This window comes from Osmerus eperlanus, chromosome 10 (assembly GCF_963692335.1).
Source record: "Osmerus eperlanus chromosome 10, fOsmEpe2.1, whole genome shotgun sequence".
Classification (NCBI taxonomy): domain Eukaryota; kingdom Metazoa; phylum Chordata; class Actinopteri; order Osmeriformes; family Osmeridae; genus Osmerus; species Osmerus eperlanus.
In genome coordinates this window covers 9,359,734-9,376,051 of record NC_085027.1, presented here as the reverse complement: position 1 = coordinate 9,376,051, position 16,318 = coordinate 9,359,734, and the positions used below count along the sequence as shown (strand labels likewise).

Sequence of the window (16,318 nt, the reverse complement as noted above, 5' to 3'; positions counted from 1 at the left end):
CGTTGATCATACGTAATTTGAGCACACAATGTGTCTTGTTGGATTCCTTCCAGTGTGATAATTGGGTTCTTCGGGTCATTCTGACCCATCAGTCATTGTAACCCACCATCGTATTGCGACAACTTTACCGCATCCAAAAACAAAGTGAAGCATTTTCTTTTAACCGTTGGGCTGTCTCAGACCCCCCACATTGCGAAGGTTAAAAGAAAAATATTTTGATTTGTTTTTGTATTGGGTAAAATGTGGTAAACACAACGATGGTTCGTTATGAACCTTTGGGTCATGTGACCCGAAGGCAGCACAAGGGTTAAGGACCTTACCTTGACTATGAGGCTGGAGAAGTGTAGGTTGGAAGTGTAGGTAATATTGAGACGGGTGCTGTAGGCATTCTCTCCTTTGTTCTCCAAACGAACGTCCACTACCATCCTTCTTCTGAATCCTTCTATCACTCGCATCTCTCTTTTGCCTTTGCTCCGGCAAAACACACTCCTGGAGTGTATAGCCTGTCCACAGAACTGTCTGTTTGTGAAAAGAAAGCATAGTAGAGTTCACGCGTGTGTGTGTGTACATGTGAGCCGTTAAACGTAACATAGAGTAGACGTGGGCCTACGTTTGTGTGAGCAGGTCAGTGTTGCTCTGCAAGACCAAGTCTGGTGCACAGTGGTCATCCTCGTCACAACCATTCCAGAAGGGCAGCTAGAGAATGAAGGATAAGATATTCAGATCTAAAGATTGAGGGATTTTTCAGACCAAAGGAACAAGGTAACTTGTAACTAGTAAAATAATTAAATGGACAACTGTGTACATGACAGACCTAAACCCTTCAGAATTCTCTATTTCTGCTTTAATTTGACGTAACATAAGGCATTGATCACGGACACGCAGCTTCAGCAATTAATTTTAAATATTAGTATGTAGAAGAACTATACAGAAAAACCTAAAGATTAAAAATGTCCCTGATATTGTACACACTGTATGAAACGTTTTGTATAAAGAATGCCTTTTTTCAAGCACTTTACATCTGTACAATACCTGATTGATATTCATTTCGGATGGATGTGGTGGTTATAACTTAATTGATATTAAGTTGAATTATGAACTTAAGTGATTCCTAGTATAGAAGAAAGGTTCTGAAGAAAAGTTTGTCTTCTGGAAGGGTATAACTATCAGTTTAGATTCTGCCAGTGATCCTAAGTTTACAGTTGGCTGATCCAAATACGTATCTTACCTCAGTGCTCACAGTTGTTGGCCATCCTTCATCCAGCATGGGTCCCTTGACAGGATCCTGTAGTCCCACATCCACAGTAAATAAAATGGGCCTTACATAGTCTGTGGTCTCCTGGCAAAACAAAGCTCATTTTTAGAGCATGCTTTTCAAAATACAGGTGGATTTATATCAATGGGTTTCTAATATTTTTTGCACGCCCATGCAGCTGTTTCCACATCAACAAATCAGTGAATTCTCTCTTTGCAGGCCCCTTGTGGGAGTGAATGAGTGTTTACACATTTACACGTTTATTGTTGGAAATTCACAAATGAACAGTGTGACAAAATCATGCTGGTTGTGTGAATAATGAAATGCCCATTTATTCTATTTTTATAAGTAAAAGAAACTAGGGAGGTGAGAAGACAACTGGGTTAATACAGCTAGCAATAGCTTTCCAATGAAATTACCGCTTTTTTCCCCCTGTCTATTTTGTTGTTGTTTATGCCATGAAACAGGGAACAAGAATTCAGTGCTAACCATGACATGAAAGTAGATGTGTTCACAGGTCTGTTCTCCAGCAAGTAAGGTCAGGTTTTGGGGCTGCATTTTGTCAGTGTTGTCCATAATTGCTCTGGGTTTGAAGCGACGCTCAGCAATGGAGGCATTGTACTTGATGACTATTAGAGGAAGTAAAGAAAACAAGGCATCAGTGTTTATATTGCATTGTTCTAAAATGGATTTGCAAAAATCTCCCAGTTTTATAAGTTAGTTGGCAACAATAGTGGTAATTTTGGGGGGAAAAAGAGAGATGGTTCTTGAATTTTGACTGCATCCAATAATTCATAAGAAGTATTGGAGCCACAATAAAAAATATATGTACATATAGTTGCATCAGTCTTGCGCTCAATAAATTTGAATACTTGAAGTTGAGAGTTGAAAGACTAAACTCCCTCCAGTCCTTTGGGTTTGGAAGTAATTTAATTCCAGCCCACACTGTTTTTAAGAAAGCAACACTATTGCCTTGCGTGTCGGTAGCATAGATAATAGTACACAATTGTCCCCAAAAAGCCCCAAAATGCTCTACTCCTCGTAAAGCATGCAACATCATATTGTGAACCATGTGGACAATGTTAGACTAGGCCACATTTGCAACGTAATGATAAAAGCTAAAACCTTTTGTAATCAATTGTGGCCAACATTTTGCATACAGTTTATACTAGCACATAATAAAAGTACTCTCCTATCTTGACAAAATGCCCTTCGTTTAGTAGAGCCCACCACACTTTCAACCCCTGGTACATCTGATAAGCATTACTGGTCAGACGCGATAATGAGAGGAAAATGAAATAAACATGTACCCTCCTAGATGTCCTAAACCAATGGGCCCCACCATCGACAAGATACCAAAACTTTCTGTTTTCCCTCAGTCCTCTGTCATTGGGATCAGCGAGACCTGGTGTTAGGTTGTGGTTGGGCTGCTCTTGTAGTACTAACATCTTAGCTCAGTGGTAGACGGAACATAAGTTTCTCTGACTCATGGCAGAAGTATGGGATGCCAGGCTGGGATATCAATAATCAGATGTCCAGAGGCCATCTATACTTCAACTATACTCACGAGACAATGAATCATAATAATAGTTTTTAGTTTGGTTTATTTGTATGGTTTGTTCGATTTGTTACTACTGTCAAAGTAGCCTTTAGGTGCCTAACGAATAGAAATGCATTAATACGTTCAGATCAGTTATCATAAGAGTTGCATCTCTTGAACCAGAAGTATTCCAATTGGCAAGAACACTGACATCTAAAGAATGATCTGCCACTTGTTGCAAGGAAACATTTCCTTTGGCTCTTTTGGGACAAGTTCTGTAGCCTCCCAACCCCTCTTTTGCTGGCTAACAAGTACATTGCATGATCCAGGGCCTATGATCAGAGAACTATGAGTAATTGAACTATTTATAACTGTAACGTTTATTTAAAACTTTTTTGGGCATAAATGTAGCAGACGTTGATAAAGAATTCACCATGGATGGGATTGTCTGGTAAATTAAGGAGTTTTTCACTTTCTCATAGAGACTGGAATCTGTTCAATACTCAGTTCTAAAATCAAATAGAAGAAAAAACGTCCTTTGTAATAAGACTTTGTGGCTTGCTATTAAAGTCTGTGAAATGAAACCCATTTTATTGTTATAGTTCTCAAGACTATAACCCCATCCAAGGAAGCTTGGGGGAAAAGAAGACATTCCACACAGCAGGAGTTTCCTTTATCATATTCTTTGCTAAAGCTTTTTTCAAGAATATGATACAAAATGGACATTTTGATTTCACCTCTTGCCAGATCAATACATTTTCCAGAAGGGAATGAGGAGAGACTATTGATATGTGTTATGTAAACTTTTGCTCACTTACAAACGTCCTCTTCTGGAGGAACGGCTGTCCTGGCCGTGACATTCAGACACACGATAGCTGACATGCAGGTTACATCCCGGCCCCCTCTGCGACAGTCTTTTACGAAAATGTTTATCTTGCTTGGTTCAAACCTGATGCTTGCGTGAATACGGACAACCGTACGTGACCTGTTGATAAAGACTTGTGTCAATTTTTGTGTCAAATTCAGTACAACATATTTATTGAAACATTGCATCCTCAATTTGAATACGCTCATGAGAATCCTTTGGAATAATTTTAGATATACAATTACATGTGTCTAACATGTTTACAATGAGATTTTATAGGTAAATGTGTTGTTAGGGAGAAGCAACTAGACATGATACACTGTAGTGATGACACAGGGACGCCATACTTACCAGAGAAGCACTGCTGCACCCAGTGAGCCCACTGCCAGGTCCACCAGGCCATCATCATTCATGTCCATCTTACCATGGATACTAAGGCCAAAGTACTGCAAGCCAGGAAGCAAGTCTACTGCAGCTATCCTCTGAGAAGATCAGACAGAGGGGGAGGGATTGGGTGGAGAGCAGATAAACAAGCTTTTTCTTTCTGGGAACAACCACAACCTTTCCATTGGGAGTTATTTAGGGACTCTCATTTAGATATCTGCAAACATCTCAGTTTGTTTCACACAACTGTTGTCTTATACTGCATGCTTATTTTTTTCTATTCTGCATTAGTGCCAGTAGAAAAGAGCTGTATTTAGATTATTTTTATGTTTTGTATTTTCATATTATTATTTCTGAGAATCTTTTTTTTACTGGAATGTAAGACTTCTCCACAGTACTGTTTATCAAATTTAGATTACTTATTATTATCAGCCATATTCAGCAAAGCTAGACGTCTTATCCAGTGGGCCAATCCTACACACAACACATACAGCTGCTGTACCTGTTTGTATTTGCGCAGTATTCTGTTGTGCTGGCTGAAGAAGACATATATGGCCCCGCGGTGGTTGTCCTCTAGCGGCGCTCCCACCACCACGTCATTGAAACCGTCACCATTCAAGTCAGGGACTGGGGCTATTGAGGAGCCAAAGCGAGCATTCTGCCCCCCGTTCTGTATCTCAAGTGCTCCTTCTAAGATGAAGCGATTCTGAGGGGGATTGACAGAAAGAGATATGACAAACAGTGATAAATATTTGATAATAACTAATCCTTTACAGTCAATATTTCATATTTGATCAAATTCTTTGTTGGTTTATTTTTACGCAAATTGTCTGGGTACAGTGTCTGTGTACACTAATGTTTCCTCATTGGCAGGATGTATACTGGTCTCCGTTTCTGTTGCTAAAATAGCTTCAAAAACAGTAGGTGCTGTCTGTCATGGATATAACTTTTATAACCCAGCTGGAAAATATTGGGTGGAAATATGTTGAGTCATATGAATGATAGAGGCACAAATAATTGTTGTGTGGTAAAGTAAACACGTTAAATAACATAAAATAATTTACTGTGTTGTACAATCGTCTAAACACACTACACAGAGTGAAATAATAACAAACTAGACACAGATATGCATAAACATAAGCAAAATATCACACGGCCCAAAGGAAATCCATTAAGACAACCATGAGCCATGAACCAGCTCCAAGTCTCCCACCTCTCTGCTGCATAGAGATCCAAGCTCTATTGCCCTCAGGGATAGCTCAGTCACCCAGTCAACACACTAATCCCTTCCTCTAAAGACCATTATCCATTTATTTACGTGACCCATAATGAAACTCAGAGAGATTGCTGTCTTAACCTCACTCCCCCATATTTCAAGTGACTTTTATTTATTATTACAATTACTTCCAAGTTCATTATGGAAAAGTTTTATATGGTCATTCGGGATCTTTTTTCATGTCAAACAGAACAAAAATAACTTACAAATAAGCAATAAATCAGGTAAAAACCTCAAGCTTGCATTGTTAGATTTTGTTTCAAGAAAATGTTCTAAATAATATATAATGTAAACATTAGTAATAATATAATGTAAACATTAGTGCTAGAGGATTTTTTCAAGAGCCACATCATCAAAGGCAAAAATCGCTTTTGAACACTCATTGGGACATTTCTGCCCCAAAAATTAACTTTTCTCTTTTTTTTTTAAGTTAAGTGAAAAGTCATATGGAAAATATGCATTTTAATTCAATTCAATCTCAGTCCTCAACATTCTGGCTGAAGAGGCAAGTACTTAAGCCCGTCCATTAGACATGAATTTCATTACTCGCTATGTAGTCCCGTTAGTAATTATAATAGATAGAGAACAAGATGAAGTGTGAGACAACTTGTTTTTCCAGGCATCCTGAAGGAAAAGGAGGAAGTAATTGGGTAATAATTAGAAGGCTACTCAGTTACCGTGTATGTGTGAGAGAGTGTGTTTGTGTGTGAGGATAGAGAGAGAGAGGGAGAGAGAAAATTGGGAATAGTATTCTGAGGGGGAAACTTAATTTGAAACGTGGTGGTGTGTGGAAAGGTGGGATGAGACCAATCATGAAGTTCAGCAAGACACAGAATACCATACATTGTTGCAAATAACGTAATTGAGAAGCTTAGTGGTACAACAACATTTGGTCCATGTGAAGTGTAAGGCTGTGTAACCAAGGTGGTTAGGTCAACACTAACTGTTGGTAGGTGAGTGCTAGCTTCAAGTCTGGGTTCTAACTTCACAACAAACTAACACAGTTTCTGTGTTCCAGAGAATTGTTCAAACTTCTGGGCCCTGTCATTTCATTTAGTCCAGGGACCTTAAAGACCAATTCTCATTCAGCTTGAAGATAGAGTTGGCAGAGTGGTGTGTTGGCTCGTAATAACCAGAAATGCTGAGGAATTTCTCTGCAGCTATATCCACCTATTAAGAAAGTCCCCTTTCCTCTCTCAATGACTGGCTAGTTATTACCTTAGAAGGAGAAAATGCTTTCCAACTGAGTTTTGTGCACTTGCCACCTAATAAAGCCTGTGTGCTATCAAAGGGTGGGTTTTAATTTAACCTGTATGACAGGAGGTGTCAAAAACCTCAGCACCAGCGGGTCACATTAGGTTTCTAAAGACAGGTGAGTCTGGTTTAGGATGGTGCGTGCCACAATGTGCAGGCCTGCTCAGGTTTGGGTCTGAAATTCTCTGATTAGATGCATCTGTTTGTATACAGGTGCTGAGCCCAAGTAGTGTGGAATAGGAATCGGGCAGTATTTTAGAGTATGTTGAAGAATGTGTTGCTCTGTAACTAAAGGCTGGAGAATGTGGACAGTACCTGTGTGTGCTCACACTTGTCTACCCACCAGTTCCGTGACTCTGTAGATGTACACCTTGCCCTTCTCCAGTCCTCCACTGAAAAACATGGGTGCTGCCACCAGGAGGTTGTCGGTCACTCCGTCTCCATCTATGTCCACTGGAGCTATCTCACTCCCGTAGTACGAGCCAATCTGAAACCCAGCAACAACCACACATCATCCTTTGTTCATTTATTCATTTTTGGGATGCACCAATCGCAACGCCGATGTCCATTTTTTGTGGAGTTGAGTTAACCAACTATTGTTCCCACCCATTACCTACTTATGTGGAAAAGTTTTAAATCTTCCAAGGGGATTTTCTCTGTTAGTTGATTTTAGGTGGTACCAACATTCAAATAAGCATACCTTCAAATATTTATATGTATGATACATAATTTGGAAGCTTACTATCTGCACTTTAATTATCTGTAGAAAACAGAAAAATGTACATGACCTGCATGCAGACCAAAATACCAGAACCTTTCACCAATGTCACGGCTGCCTCAATAATATGTACACCAAAAGTAGTACCATCGGTATTGACTATCAACAAAACTGTTGGTATCAACATTCCTTCCTTCCTTTCCTTTCTTCACTCTACCTTCCTTCCATTGTTTGGATAAAATCTGCCACTACATACACAAATAATGTTGAATCCTTTGGTGTTCAATGCAGTATCTCTGTGAAAATAACAACTGTTGGCATGTTACCCGGTTTTGAAAAGGAGGACTTTATAGGCACAGAAAAACGTTCATAGTGGTTATGCTGCTCTAGTGTTTCTTGTCCATTGGGAGGAAATTAGGAGACAGGTCTGTGACGGATGGCACTATTAAACAACTTCAGGACACAGAAGTGAAGGAGTGACACACTCATAAAACAACAAGAGAGAATAAAAGTGTTTGTGCTTTGCCTGTGAGTAAATGTGAACTTACTCACCTGTTGTCCCTTTAGAGCGTGTAGAATAGTAAGCTCGCCAGTGTTTTTGAGGGTGAAGATGATAACCTTTCCCGTGTGGTTGAACCGTGGTGCCCCGGCCACAAACAGATGACCGTTCCTGGCCGACACCACTGATGTCACTGTGTAACCTGGTGACACAACAGTACACACTGTTATATGAGAATAATTATAATAATATATATTATTTAATATAATAATAATACCTCATACAGATTCTACTGCTTCAAAGTCACTTGGTTCAGAAGTCTGAATGCATAAACATTGTTACGGTTAACACTGCCATCCCTGCAATGCTGTTTTTAGGTTAAAGGTCTCAAAGTTATCAAACCCCATTAGTGTCCCAATGGGTGTTCAACTTTTTTACTCTCTGTCTTACTTTCTTTTACTCTCCGGGAACTTTTTCTAAACTGCCTTGTGGAGCACAAGGCCTGTTTCTTATGTAGCCTACTATGACACAATCAAACCTGTTTATACAATGTGAGGTCAAACCCACTTGTTTGTGCTGTATCAAATGGACTAAATAAAGGGTGAGAGTAGCAGTGGGAATTGTGTGTTTCCTTGTGTAAGTTAATTTAACTTGGTCAACGATGCAATTTTGTGTTTACATAGACTACATAGTGATATCCATGCCTCTGTGTTTGGGTTTGTTCCTGCCATTTGCTTGTGTGTGTGTGTGTGTGTCTTTCAGTGTAAATGCATGCTAAACCCTCTGGTTCCAATTTAGATTCATTGCATGACCCAGCGAGTTCTAAAACAAAGTTGAATCCCAGCTATTGAGTCCCTGAGCAATAGCCCTGGCCTGTGCCTGCCCAGTCTATAAGACCTCAGTAGCACAAGAAGCTAACTGCTGATTTGCTTTCTCAGGTATAGATTTAGCCTGTCTTGCCCATGTCTCTGTTCATCTCCATCTTTTCTTTTTCCACAACATCTTACTGCTCTCTTTCTCCTCTCTCTCTGTCTCCATCCTCTCTTCATTCTCACCGTCTCTCTCCCTGGCGCTTTCACTCTATGAGCCTGTCCAGGCCCATGCCTTCTTCGCATAATGCTAATGAGAATGGAAAGCCTTTAGTTGGTAGGCAGTGAAGTGCAGCATAGGCAAGCAAGCCATGACCCTGATGGAGAAAGCAGAGGCTCGTGGAGGTGCTTGCGGGCGCTGGGAAGGGGGGAAGGAGGGGAGCAACTGTGCAGTGGAGCCCTTTATTGAGTCAAGGCTGCAGCAAGGATCCATGGTGCCAAAACACAGGGCTTTCAGAGTTCCTGATACACATCCCTCCCGAGAATGAGAGATGGAGAGAGAGGTGGACAGGTGGGATGTGGAGGAGGAAAAAAATAGGAAAGAAAGCATACTGTGGTACGTAGGGTAGGCTATAGAAATATGGACGCTCAAGCAGAGATGGAATAGGGCTGACAAGAATGAAACACAAAATAGAGGGATGGGATGGAGACGGAGAGGAACAGAGAGGCATATGTCACTTCCTCACTCACCTAGGTAGGCGCCGTGGTTTTTGAGCTCCTCAGGGAACTCTTGTGCATAGGAGGACTTGGGTGGGATGACTTTTCCCTGTCGGGTCTCTTTCAGTACTGCCCCATTCCAGTCATAGGCTCCCGGGGCACCCACTAGTATCCCATCCTGTAGGGATATGGATTTCACAGCCATAATGAGAGGATCTCTTGCTGTACAAATACTACACAAAAGAGTGTGTGTGACAGAGGGAGACTGGAACAAACCTCCCGACCTATCTCTCTTTCTCCCTCTTTCTCTCTCTCTCTCACTCACAAACTCTACACTCCTCACAGGATATGTGTTCAGAAACCAGATCCTGAAATGTGTACGCGTTAAGACGTGATGGCGCTTTACACGTTCTGCCAACAATAATTGTAACAATAAATTAGTGGAAACTAAATTTGCCTAAACCACAATCATTATGTTTTCCTTCCTTCTACTCCCAAATATATTTTAAATCCATTGGAGAGATAGAGTGGCTCATAAATCAAGCCTCTCTAGACTATCCCCATTATTTGGCTTTAACTCTTGTGCTGCCTTCGGGTCATTGTGACCAACCTTTTGCACCACTACGGTGGGTAACAATGACCCGAAGGCAGCATAAGGGACATACAGTACACATTCCCATGGGTGCTTCATATGAAAATTTGACTATTGCAAGCCAGCTCACTGAGGCACTAATAAAGCGCAAATCATGTCAGATTGTTGCTACAAACATGGGCTAAAGATATTCAACCTCCCTTGTTGACATTAAGTTCTTCTGAACCGGTCAGTGATGTCAGTACAAAGCTTCCCCTAGCCTAATCCTGTCTGTTTTCTTCCTCACATAATATAGTGAGGTTGTAAACAACTCCAAACTTCAGTGTACAAACTGTACATCGCAACACAAGAGACCACTTACAGATACGCACATGGAACAGTCTGCTCACCGAGTAATTTACTGGCCAATCTGGCCTCTGTTGGTATGTTATGGGGAACACGGTTGCTATGGCAATTGAACCCCAAAACAGCAATGCACTCCTTAAATGACTGACCCATTTTTAATGCCAGTTTGCAAAAGGACATGGCTTCACTGCCCTATGAACTAGTCTTTTTCAGGCTGTAATTATGATGGAACTAGCCAGCTTCTTGTTAAAATAACACCCGTGCTCAAGAGAGGGTTTTGAGGGATAATATTCAAGTAATAGCCTAGTTTACAAATGAGAGACATACATGAAATACAAACTGTGCACAATTGTGTAGACATCCTTATACTTGTAAAAGCTATTATTATATATATATTATACAGTGCCAAATAAAAAGTATTCCATAATCCACAATCTAACCTACATACCTTTCAGGATTACTGAATAAAATAAGACAAACAAATGCAGTGGCCTGCATGGGAGACAGCAATGTCTGGATATGTATAACATAAGCACAAGTTGACACACCTGACATCGGACAAAAGTGTCTGCTCTTTGGGACATTTTTCTTTTATAAGACTCAAACCTCTTTCCAAGAAGTTATCCTACTCTCAACACTCAGGTTGCCTTCATCCCTGGGATCCAACCTTCTGGAGTGTGGAATTTCCAACCATCCAAGTCACCCAGCTGCATCTTTGTTTTCTTAAGAGGATATATTTATCGTTCCCCAGGGCAGGCTGTGTTTCAACTGCAGAGTGGAACTGGAAAATCAAAGCTATTACATCAGCAGAACAGTAACTAGGGAAAAAATAAAAGAAATGAAGATCTGTCCAGGTACAGTAGAAAATGTGAGTTGGACCGACACTCACCAATATGTCTTTCCAGCTGTGTCAATCCTGAAGCCAACAAACCTGCTGTTATCAGCATGCAACCAAAAGCTCAAGAAGAAAAGGGCCACATTAACTTTCCATTTTCTTGTGCTGCAGTAACAACCTCTAACTCAACTTTGTGTCAAGCTTTCACTATTATGTCACCCTTGGGAAAAAGTGGAGTCATCCTTGAGACTGACAAAATGGAAAAATACCCCTCTGTCAGACGGCCCTAAGTTACAAAATCCACAGCCTGTAGGGCCACACACATACACACACAAAAGGTGGGACAACGTGGGGAATTGGAAACGTGACAGAGAGGACAAGTTGTGTTGATATAGAGTGTATGAGAATTGGGAGCAGATAGGTGACTCACCTCCACGATGTGGGAGGAGAAGCCAGCCTGTGACATCTGGAGACCAAAAGCTGTCCCATTTTTACTGGTTCCTGTGTAGACACAACATTAATGTGACTGAGGACAATGTCTTGACTGTTTGCCAAGACAGCTTTGAAGTTTGGCTAGTTTGAAAGTTAGTGCCAATAAGCCTTTTTAAAATGATGGTGTTATATTGTATTGGAATCTTTAAGAAGAACACATGTCAGGATTTATTGGGGTCAGTAGCATTTTACTTTACCTTCCAAACTGAAGATTCTGTCTCCTAGTGCATCCACGATATCCTTTAAAGCAGACTCGTCTGTTACATTAAAAAAATGCTTGTCATCTGGGTCACTGGCAATGTACTTGATTTCATTCAGGAAAGCCTCTGGATTGATCCCACGGCGATTGTAGTAGCCTAGGACCTAGACATCAGGCCAAGTCATCTGTTATGGTGTGTTTTAGACATCCTACTATTTTAACATTTTGTATGTGGATTGTTCCAAATCCACTTGCCACACTTAAGGAAGCCTTCAAAAGCTCACGTGTCTCCAATACTAGATTGCAAGTGGTCCCACCACAGTGCTTCGTAGTTTAGGAAACCTTTAAACTAATTTTTGACTTGGGTTGGAGCTGTCTAAGAGACTAGAATGGAGTTTGGACTGCATTGGACCTCTGTCGGAGTTCACATGCATAGATGAACTGTTTCATTAAAACTTTTTATTATTCTTAGTATGTGTCAGATGTACATTGAAATATTTATTATTATTTGTCCAAGTAAAAATGAGTGAAGTTCTCTAAAAACCTCAAAAAGAAAGAGAGGGAGACTCACAGCAATGGCATAGCGGGTGATGCCATCCTTCTCGCTGTCCTCAATAGCTTGTTGGAGGTCCGGACTATCATGTGACTCGCCGTCTGTTATCACTATCATGACTTTCTTTGCACCTCGTCGGCCACCTCGCTTGAATGCCTGTGATCTGTGGAAAACAAATATTTTCTTATAAATATACACATCTAAATAATTTCCTTAGGTAATACAATTATTATGTTGGAAAATGAGGAGAATCCAACCGTGCCACATTGATTCCGAGGGCCGTGTTGGTCTCCTCTCCGCCACGCTGGTCGATGCTGCGGGCTCTCTTTACCACTTCCTCCACTGATTTGTAGTCACTCAGTTGGAATTCATGAACCACCTTCTCGCCATACTGCACCACTCCAACCTAAGCAAAGACCGTACAACAAGTTATAAGAAATAGCACATTACAAAAACGATATATTGTTTCTCATAATTTGCTAAATTAGTGCACTTAACAAGTACTGCAATGTGAAACATATCTTTGTTAACACTAGTGGATGACTTCTCTCTAACACACCTGTATCTGGCCTGGTCCAATGTAAAACTTCTGTAGAATGTTGATAAGAAAGGCCTGCACTTCATACCAGGGATATATAGAATTAGACCCATCCAGAACTATGACTATGTCCATGAAGGTTTCACACCCTGCAAAAAAAAAAAAAAGTTACAATTTAGTTCAAAAGGTTTCAGGAAAATGATCAGATCACAAAACAAATACTGGTTGACTTCATGAAAAAAGGAAAGGGTAGTGCTTTAGTCTTACTCTGAAATGCAGGAGAAATAGTCCGTGAGAACTTGAAGCTAGAGTTGACTCTGGAGCATATGCCAGTGCTGTAGTATGAGCTACCACATTCATAGGACCACAGAGGTCCACAGGCCTACAGAAGTAAAGAAAATGCTAAGATTTGCCAAAATGGAACAGTAAAAATCTGATGATAAAAGGTTTGGTGAAATATTATTCTCAATTTCAAAGTTTATTGTTTCTAATGCATCTTTTTTGCGCTTGACAACTAATCTATGTTAGAATAGCAAACACAAGTTTTCACTGGTCTTATGCATGCTTCAATTGGTAACATTTGGAAGAACATTTCTCCAACAGTTACCACAAAACTGTTGTCTTTAGGATTTGATGTGAGAGTCATTCCCAGTCTCATTTTGTCCTTTCGTTCAGCAACATTAGTCAGAGATATCCTTCCTTGAGAAAAGAAAAACAATGACAAAGTAAAGGTGTTTTTTACACTTTCTATTTTTTTTATACAATACTATGTTTCAGTTACGCATTGTACTTTTAGCCAACCTTCCCTATTGTAAACCATAAACCAGTTATAATAGTATTTAACAAGCTTCAAAACTCCTATGTATACTATTTTTTTCTTCCTATGGTGTTGGTTAGACTTATGGAGGACGTCTACACCTGTCTGTTGCATGGCGTGCATCTAAAAACATGCATACGCAATTTCCAGTTAGCTGCATTTACTGTGACCATTGAGTATAAACACCTGCCCTGAGAGATTAAACAGTGTGAGGGGTTAAGAACTTCCTCCCCCATCTGGTAACTAGGTTTGTTTCTGCAGTCTAGCCAGGCGTAAGAATGTCTAAATCCTTCAATATCTGCCAGCAAGTTTACACGTCCTTCTACGTCTATCTACCCAACACGACACAGATGTGTGTGGTATGACGGAACATGTGGTCAGGTGCCAGGGAAGACACAGATGTGGAAGTGTACATAAACTGTACTATAAGGAATGAACGGCATGAGTCCCAGTCTCCCTGGGACACACGTGGCACAGATGCACAAATACACACGCACAGTAGACGTCGGTACATGGTATTTGATTAATAGAAAAGTCTGTTTAAATTCTAAGACTGATAACTTTGGTCTTCTTGAAGCACTGGGTGGACTCAAAATTACACTTCTGGTTGTGTTCCATTGGTTCCAGGCATTGAAGAGTCATGTTACAGGGTGTGAAATACATTCGTATATGCACACATAGGCAAGTACATAGCTACAGAAACCACACACATACAGTTATGTTTGACAGTCTGACTTGTTTAACAAAATGGCACAGCAGTAAGAGAAGGCCCAGTAACTATTGTACCTAGGTTGAGTTTGGTGCAGCCGCTGCTGTTGGTGCGTTTACCCAGTGGGCATTTGTAAACATCCCCTGTCTGGTGTGGACCATTGGTTTCATAGGGGGCACCCACCAATAACCTGTTAAACAAAAACAGCAAACACAGGTTACACTTAACAGTGCTTCCATAATTACAGTGGTATTCCAATACCTTAATTTTTTAACATTAATGTATAGGCATAAATATAAATAGGTAAAAAAAAAAATATATATATATATATATATAAATATGTTATTGAAGTATTCAACCGCTTTGCTGTGAGACATGAATGGAATAGCGGGGTACAATGACGAGATTATGGCTTCGATGTGCATTAAAAACTGTGAGAGCTTCTATATAGAGATGAGTGCCTTCTTTAAATTATGTCCAATCGCAAAATGTTTTATTTTAGACAGTGTTTTCTTGGAACAACTCAATTATGATCAATGTAAAGGAAAGTAATACATGTCAATTGTAACACAACAAAATATGGAAGCAGAGAGGGATTACTTTGCAAATTCACAGAAATTCAGCGGAGTTGGCAGTGGAACACGTACTGTGTCTAAATGTCTTTCTAGTCTGTGTCCCTAAGAGAGTATGGCCATGTCTGAAAACATCTCTTCTGACCCTAGATCAACATGCAGTTAAACACACTGGCCCACAAACACTGGGACTATTCTCACATTGATCTTTACGGGGAAACAGACACACACACACACACACACAACAGAGGGAGATGAAAGTTATAGACTGGAAATATGGGTCATCCAGCACTTGCATGAGAAGGAAAGACACAAAGTGTGACTGAATAAGCTTAGAGGGACTGAACATCGCCACATGTACAGAACTCAGGTCACTTAGGGCAGCAGAGCGCTTACTCAATCAAATTAATGACCCACCCTCGAGGTATATCATAAACTGTCATAAACTGCTACCGGGTCAACCATGGCAATTCTTTTGGGGTGACGTAAACCCTGTAAGAGATGTTTCTCCACTCACTATGGTTAAAGTTCTTATTAGAAGCAGGTCAGTGTGGTCTCATAAATGTCAGCTGAAAGGTTTTAGATGACTTCATGTGGTGGAGAATGTAAAATGCTGAGTGTTTACCTAAGGGCTGTCTTGAACGGATAACGGCCTCAAAGGAAGGTTGTAATCCTGAAGTACTGTATATTTGATAAAAGGTCTCTTTGTTTTGTGAGTAGAAACAGGAACAGCAGCCAAGCTATTTATGTAAGTGTGTGAAAACTATTTCTGTCAGTCAGGAATATCCATTTTCGTGTAGAGCTGATCACAGATCTTGTGATGTTTCTTTGTATATAAGACATTGTAAGTGTTGCATAAGGGCTGCATCAGCGTTGTCATGCCTTCGCAAACCTATTTAAAAAAAAAATAATCGGGGGGGGGGGGGGTCCTCAAAAATGCGTTGTCAAAGTTTTCAACTAAATAAAGCATCTATACCCCCCGCTGTAGTCATTCCATATGTATTTATTCAGTCTTAAACCGATAAAAGCTTAAAACTAAGGTTAACAAGAAGCATAGGCAAACATGCAGTCAAACTCAGGTGAATAATAACACACAGCAGGAACAATTCACTCTGTTCCATGGTGCCCCAAGGGAAAGACACTCGACACCCGTCTGTAACAAAACCAGACCACCACCAACTTATGCCTAGAACTCAAAGGTCAACCATGTCAACCTCCAAACTTCAAAACATGTCTCAATCCTGCCCACTGTTTGAGTAGGTCACATTTGGGGGGGCAATTAAGATAAGTGGACAATTGCTACATAATGTTTTTGTAAGCAAACATGACACTTGACATTAACATTCAGC

General features: G+C 40.3%; 1 protein-coding gene across 1 annotated transcript in view; it reads right to left on the bottom strand.

The window, feature by feature from the left end:
- itga11a (integrin, alpha 11a) overlaps positions 1-16,318 on the bottom strand; it is a 35,815-nt gene that overhangs the window by 7,350 nt on the left and 12,147 nt on the right. Inside the window, exons 3-20 of the mRNA XM_062471542.1 lie at positions 14,475-14,587; positions 13,479-13,570; positions 13,139-13,253; positions 12,893-13,020; positions 12,591-12,739; positions 12,352-12,496; positions 11,779-11,944; positions 11,520-11,590; positions 9,351-9,495; positions 7,845-7,993; positions 6,918-7,061; positions 4,547-4,750; positions 4,012-4,142; positions 3,614-3,780; positions 1,745-1,884; positions 1,229-1,339; positions 611-696; positions 321-519 (exon numbers count right to left, since the gene is read on the bottom strand). Coding sequence (XP_062327526.1) covers positions 321-519; positions 611-696; positions 1,229-1,339; positions 1,745-1,884; positions 3,614-3,780; positions 4,012-4,142; positions 4,547-4,750; positions 6,918-7,061; positions 7,845-7,993; positions 9,351-9,495; positions 11,520-11,590; positions 11,779-11,944; positions 12,352-12,496; positions 12,591-12,739; positions 12,893-13,020; positions 13,139-13,253; positions 13,479-13,570; positions 14,475-14,587 — 2,455 coding nt within the window. The remainder of the gene's footprint in view (positions 1-320; positions 520-610; positions 697-1,228; positions 1,340-1,744; positions 1,885-3,613; positions 3,781-4,011; positions 4,143-4,546; positions 4,751-6,917; positions 7,062-7,844; positions 7,994-9,350; positions 9,496-11,519; positions 11,591-11,778; positions 11,945-12,351; positions 12,497-12,590; positions 12,740-12,892; positions 13,021-13,138; positions 13,254-13,478; positions 13,571-14,474; positions 14,588-16,318) is intronic.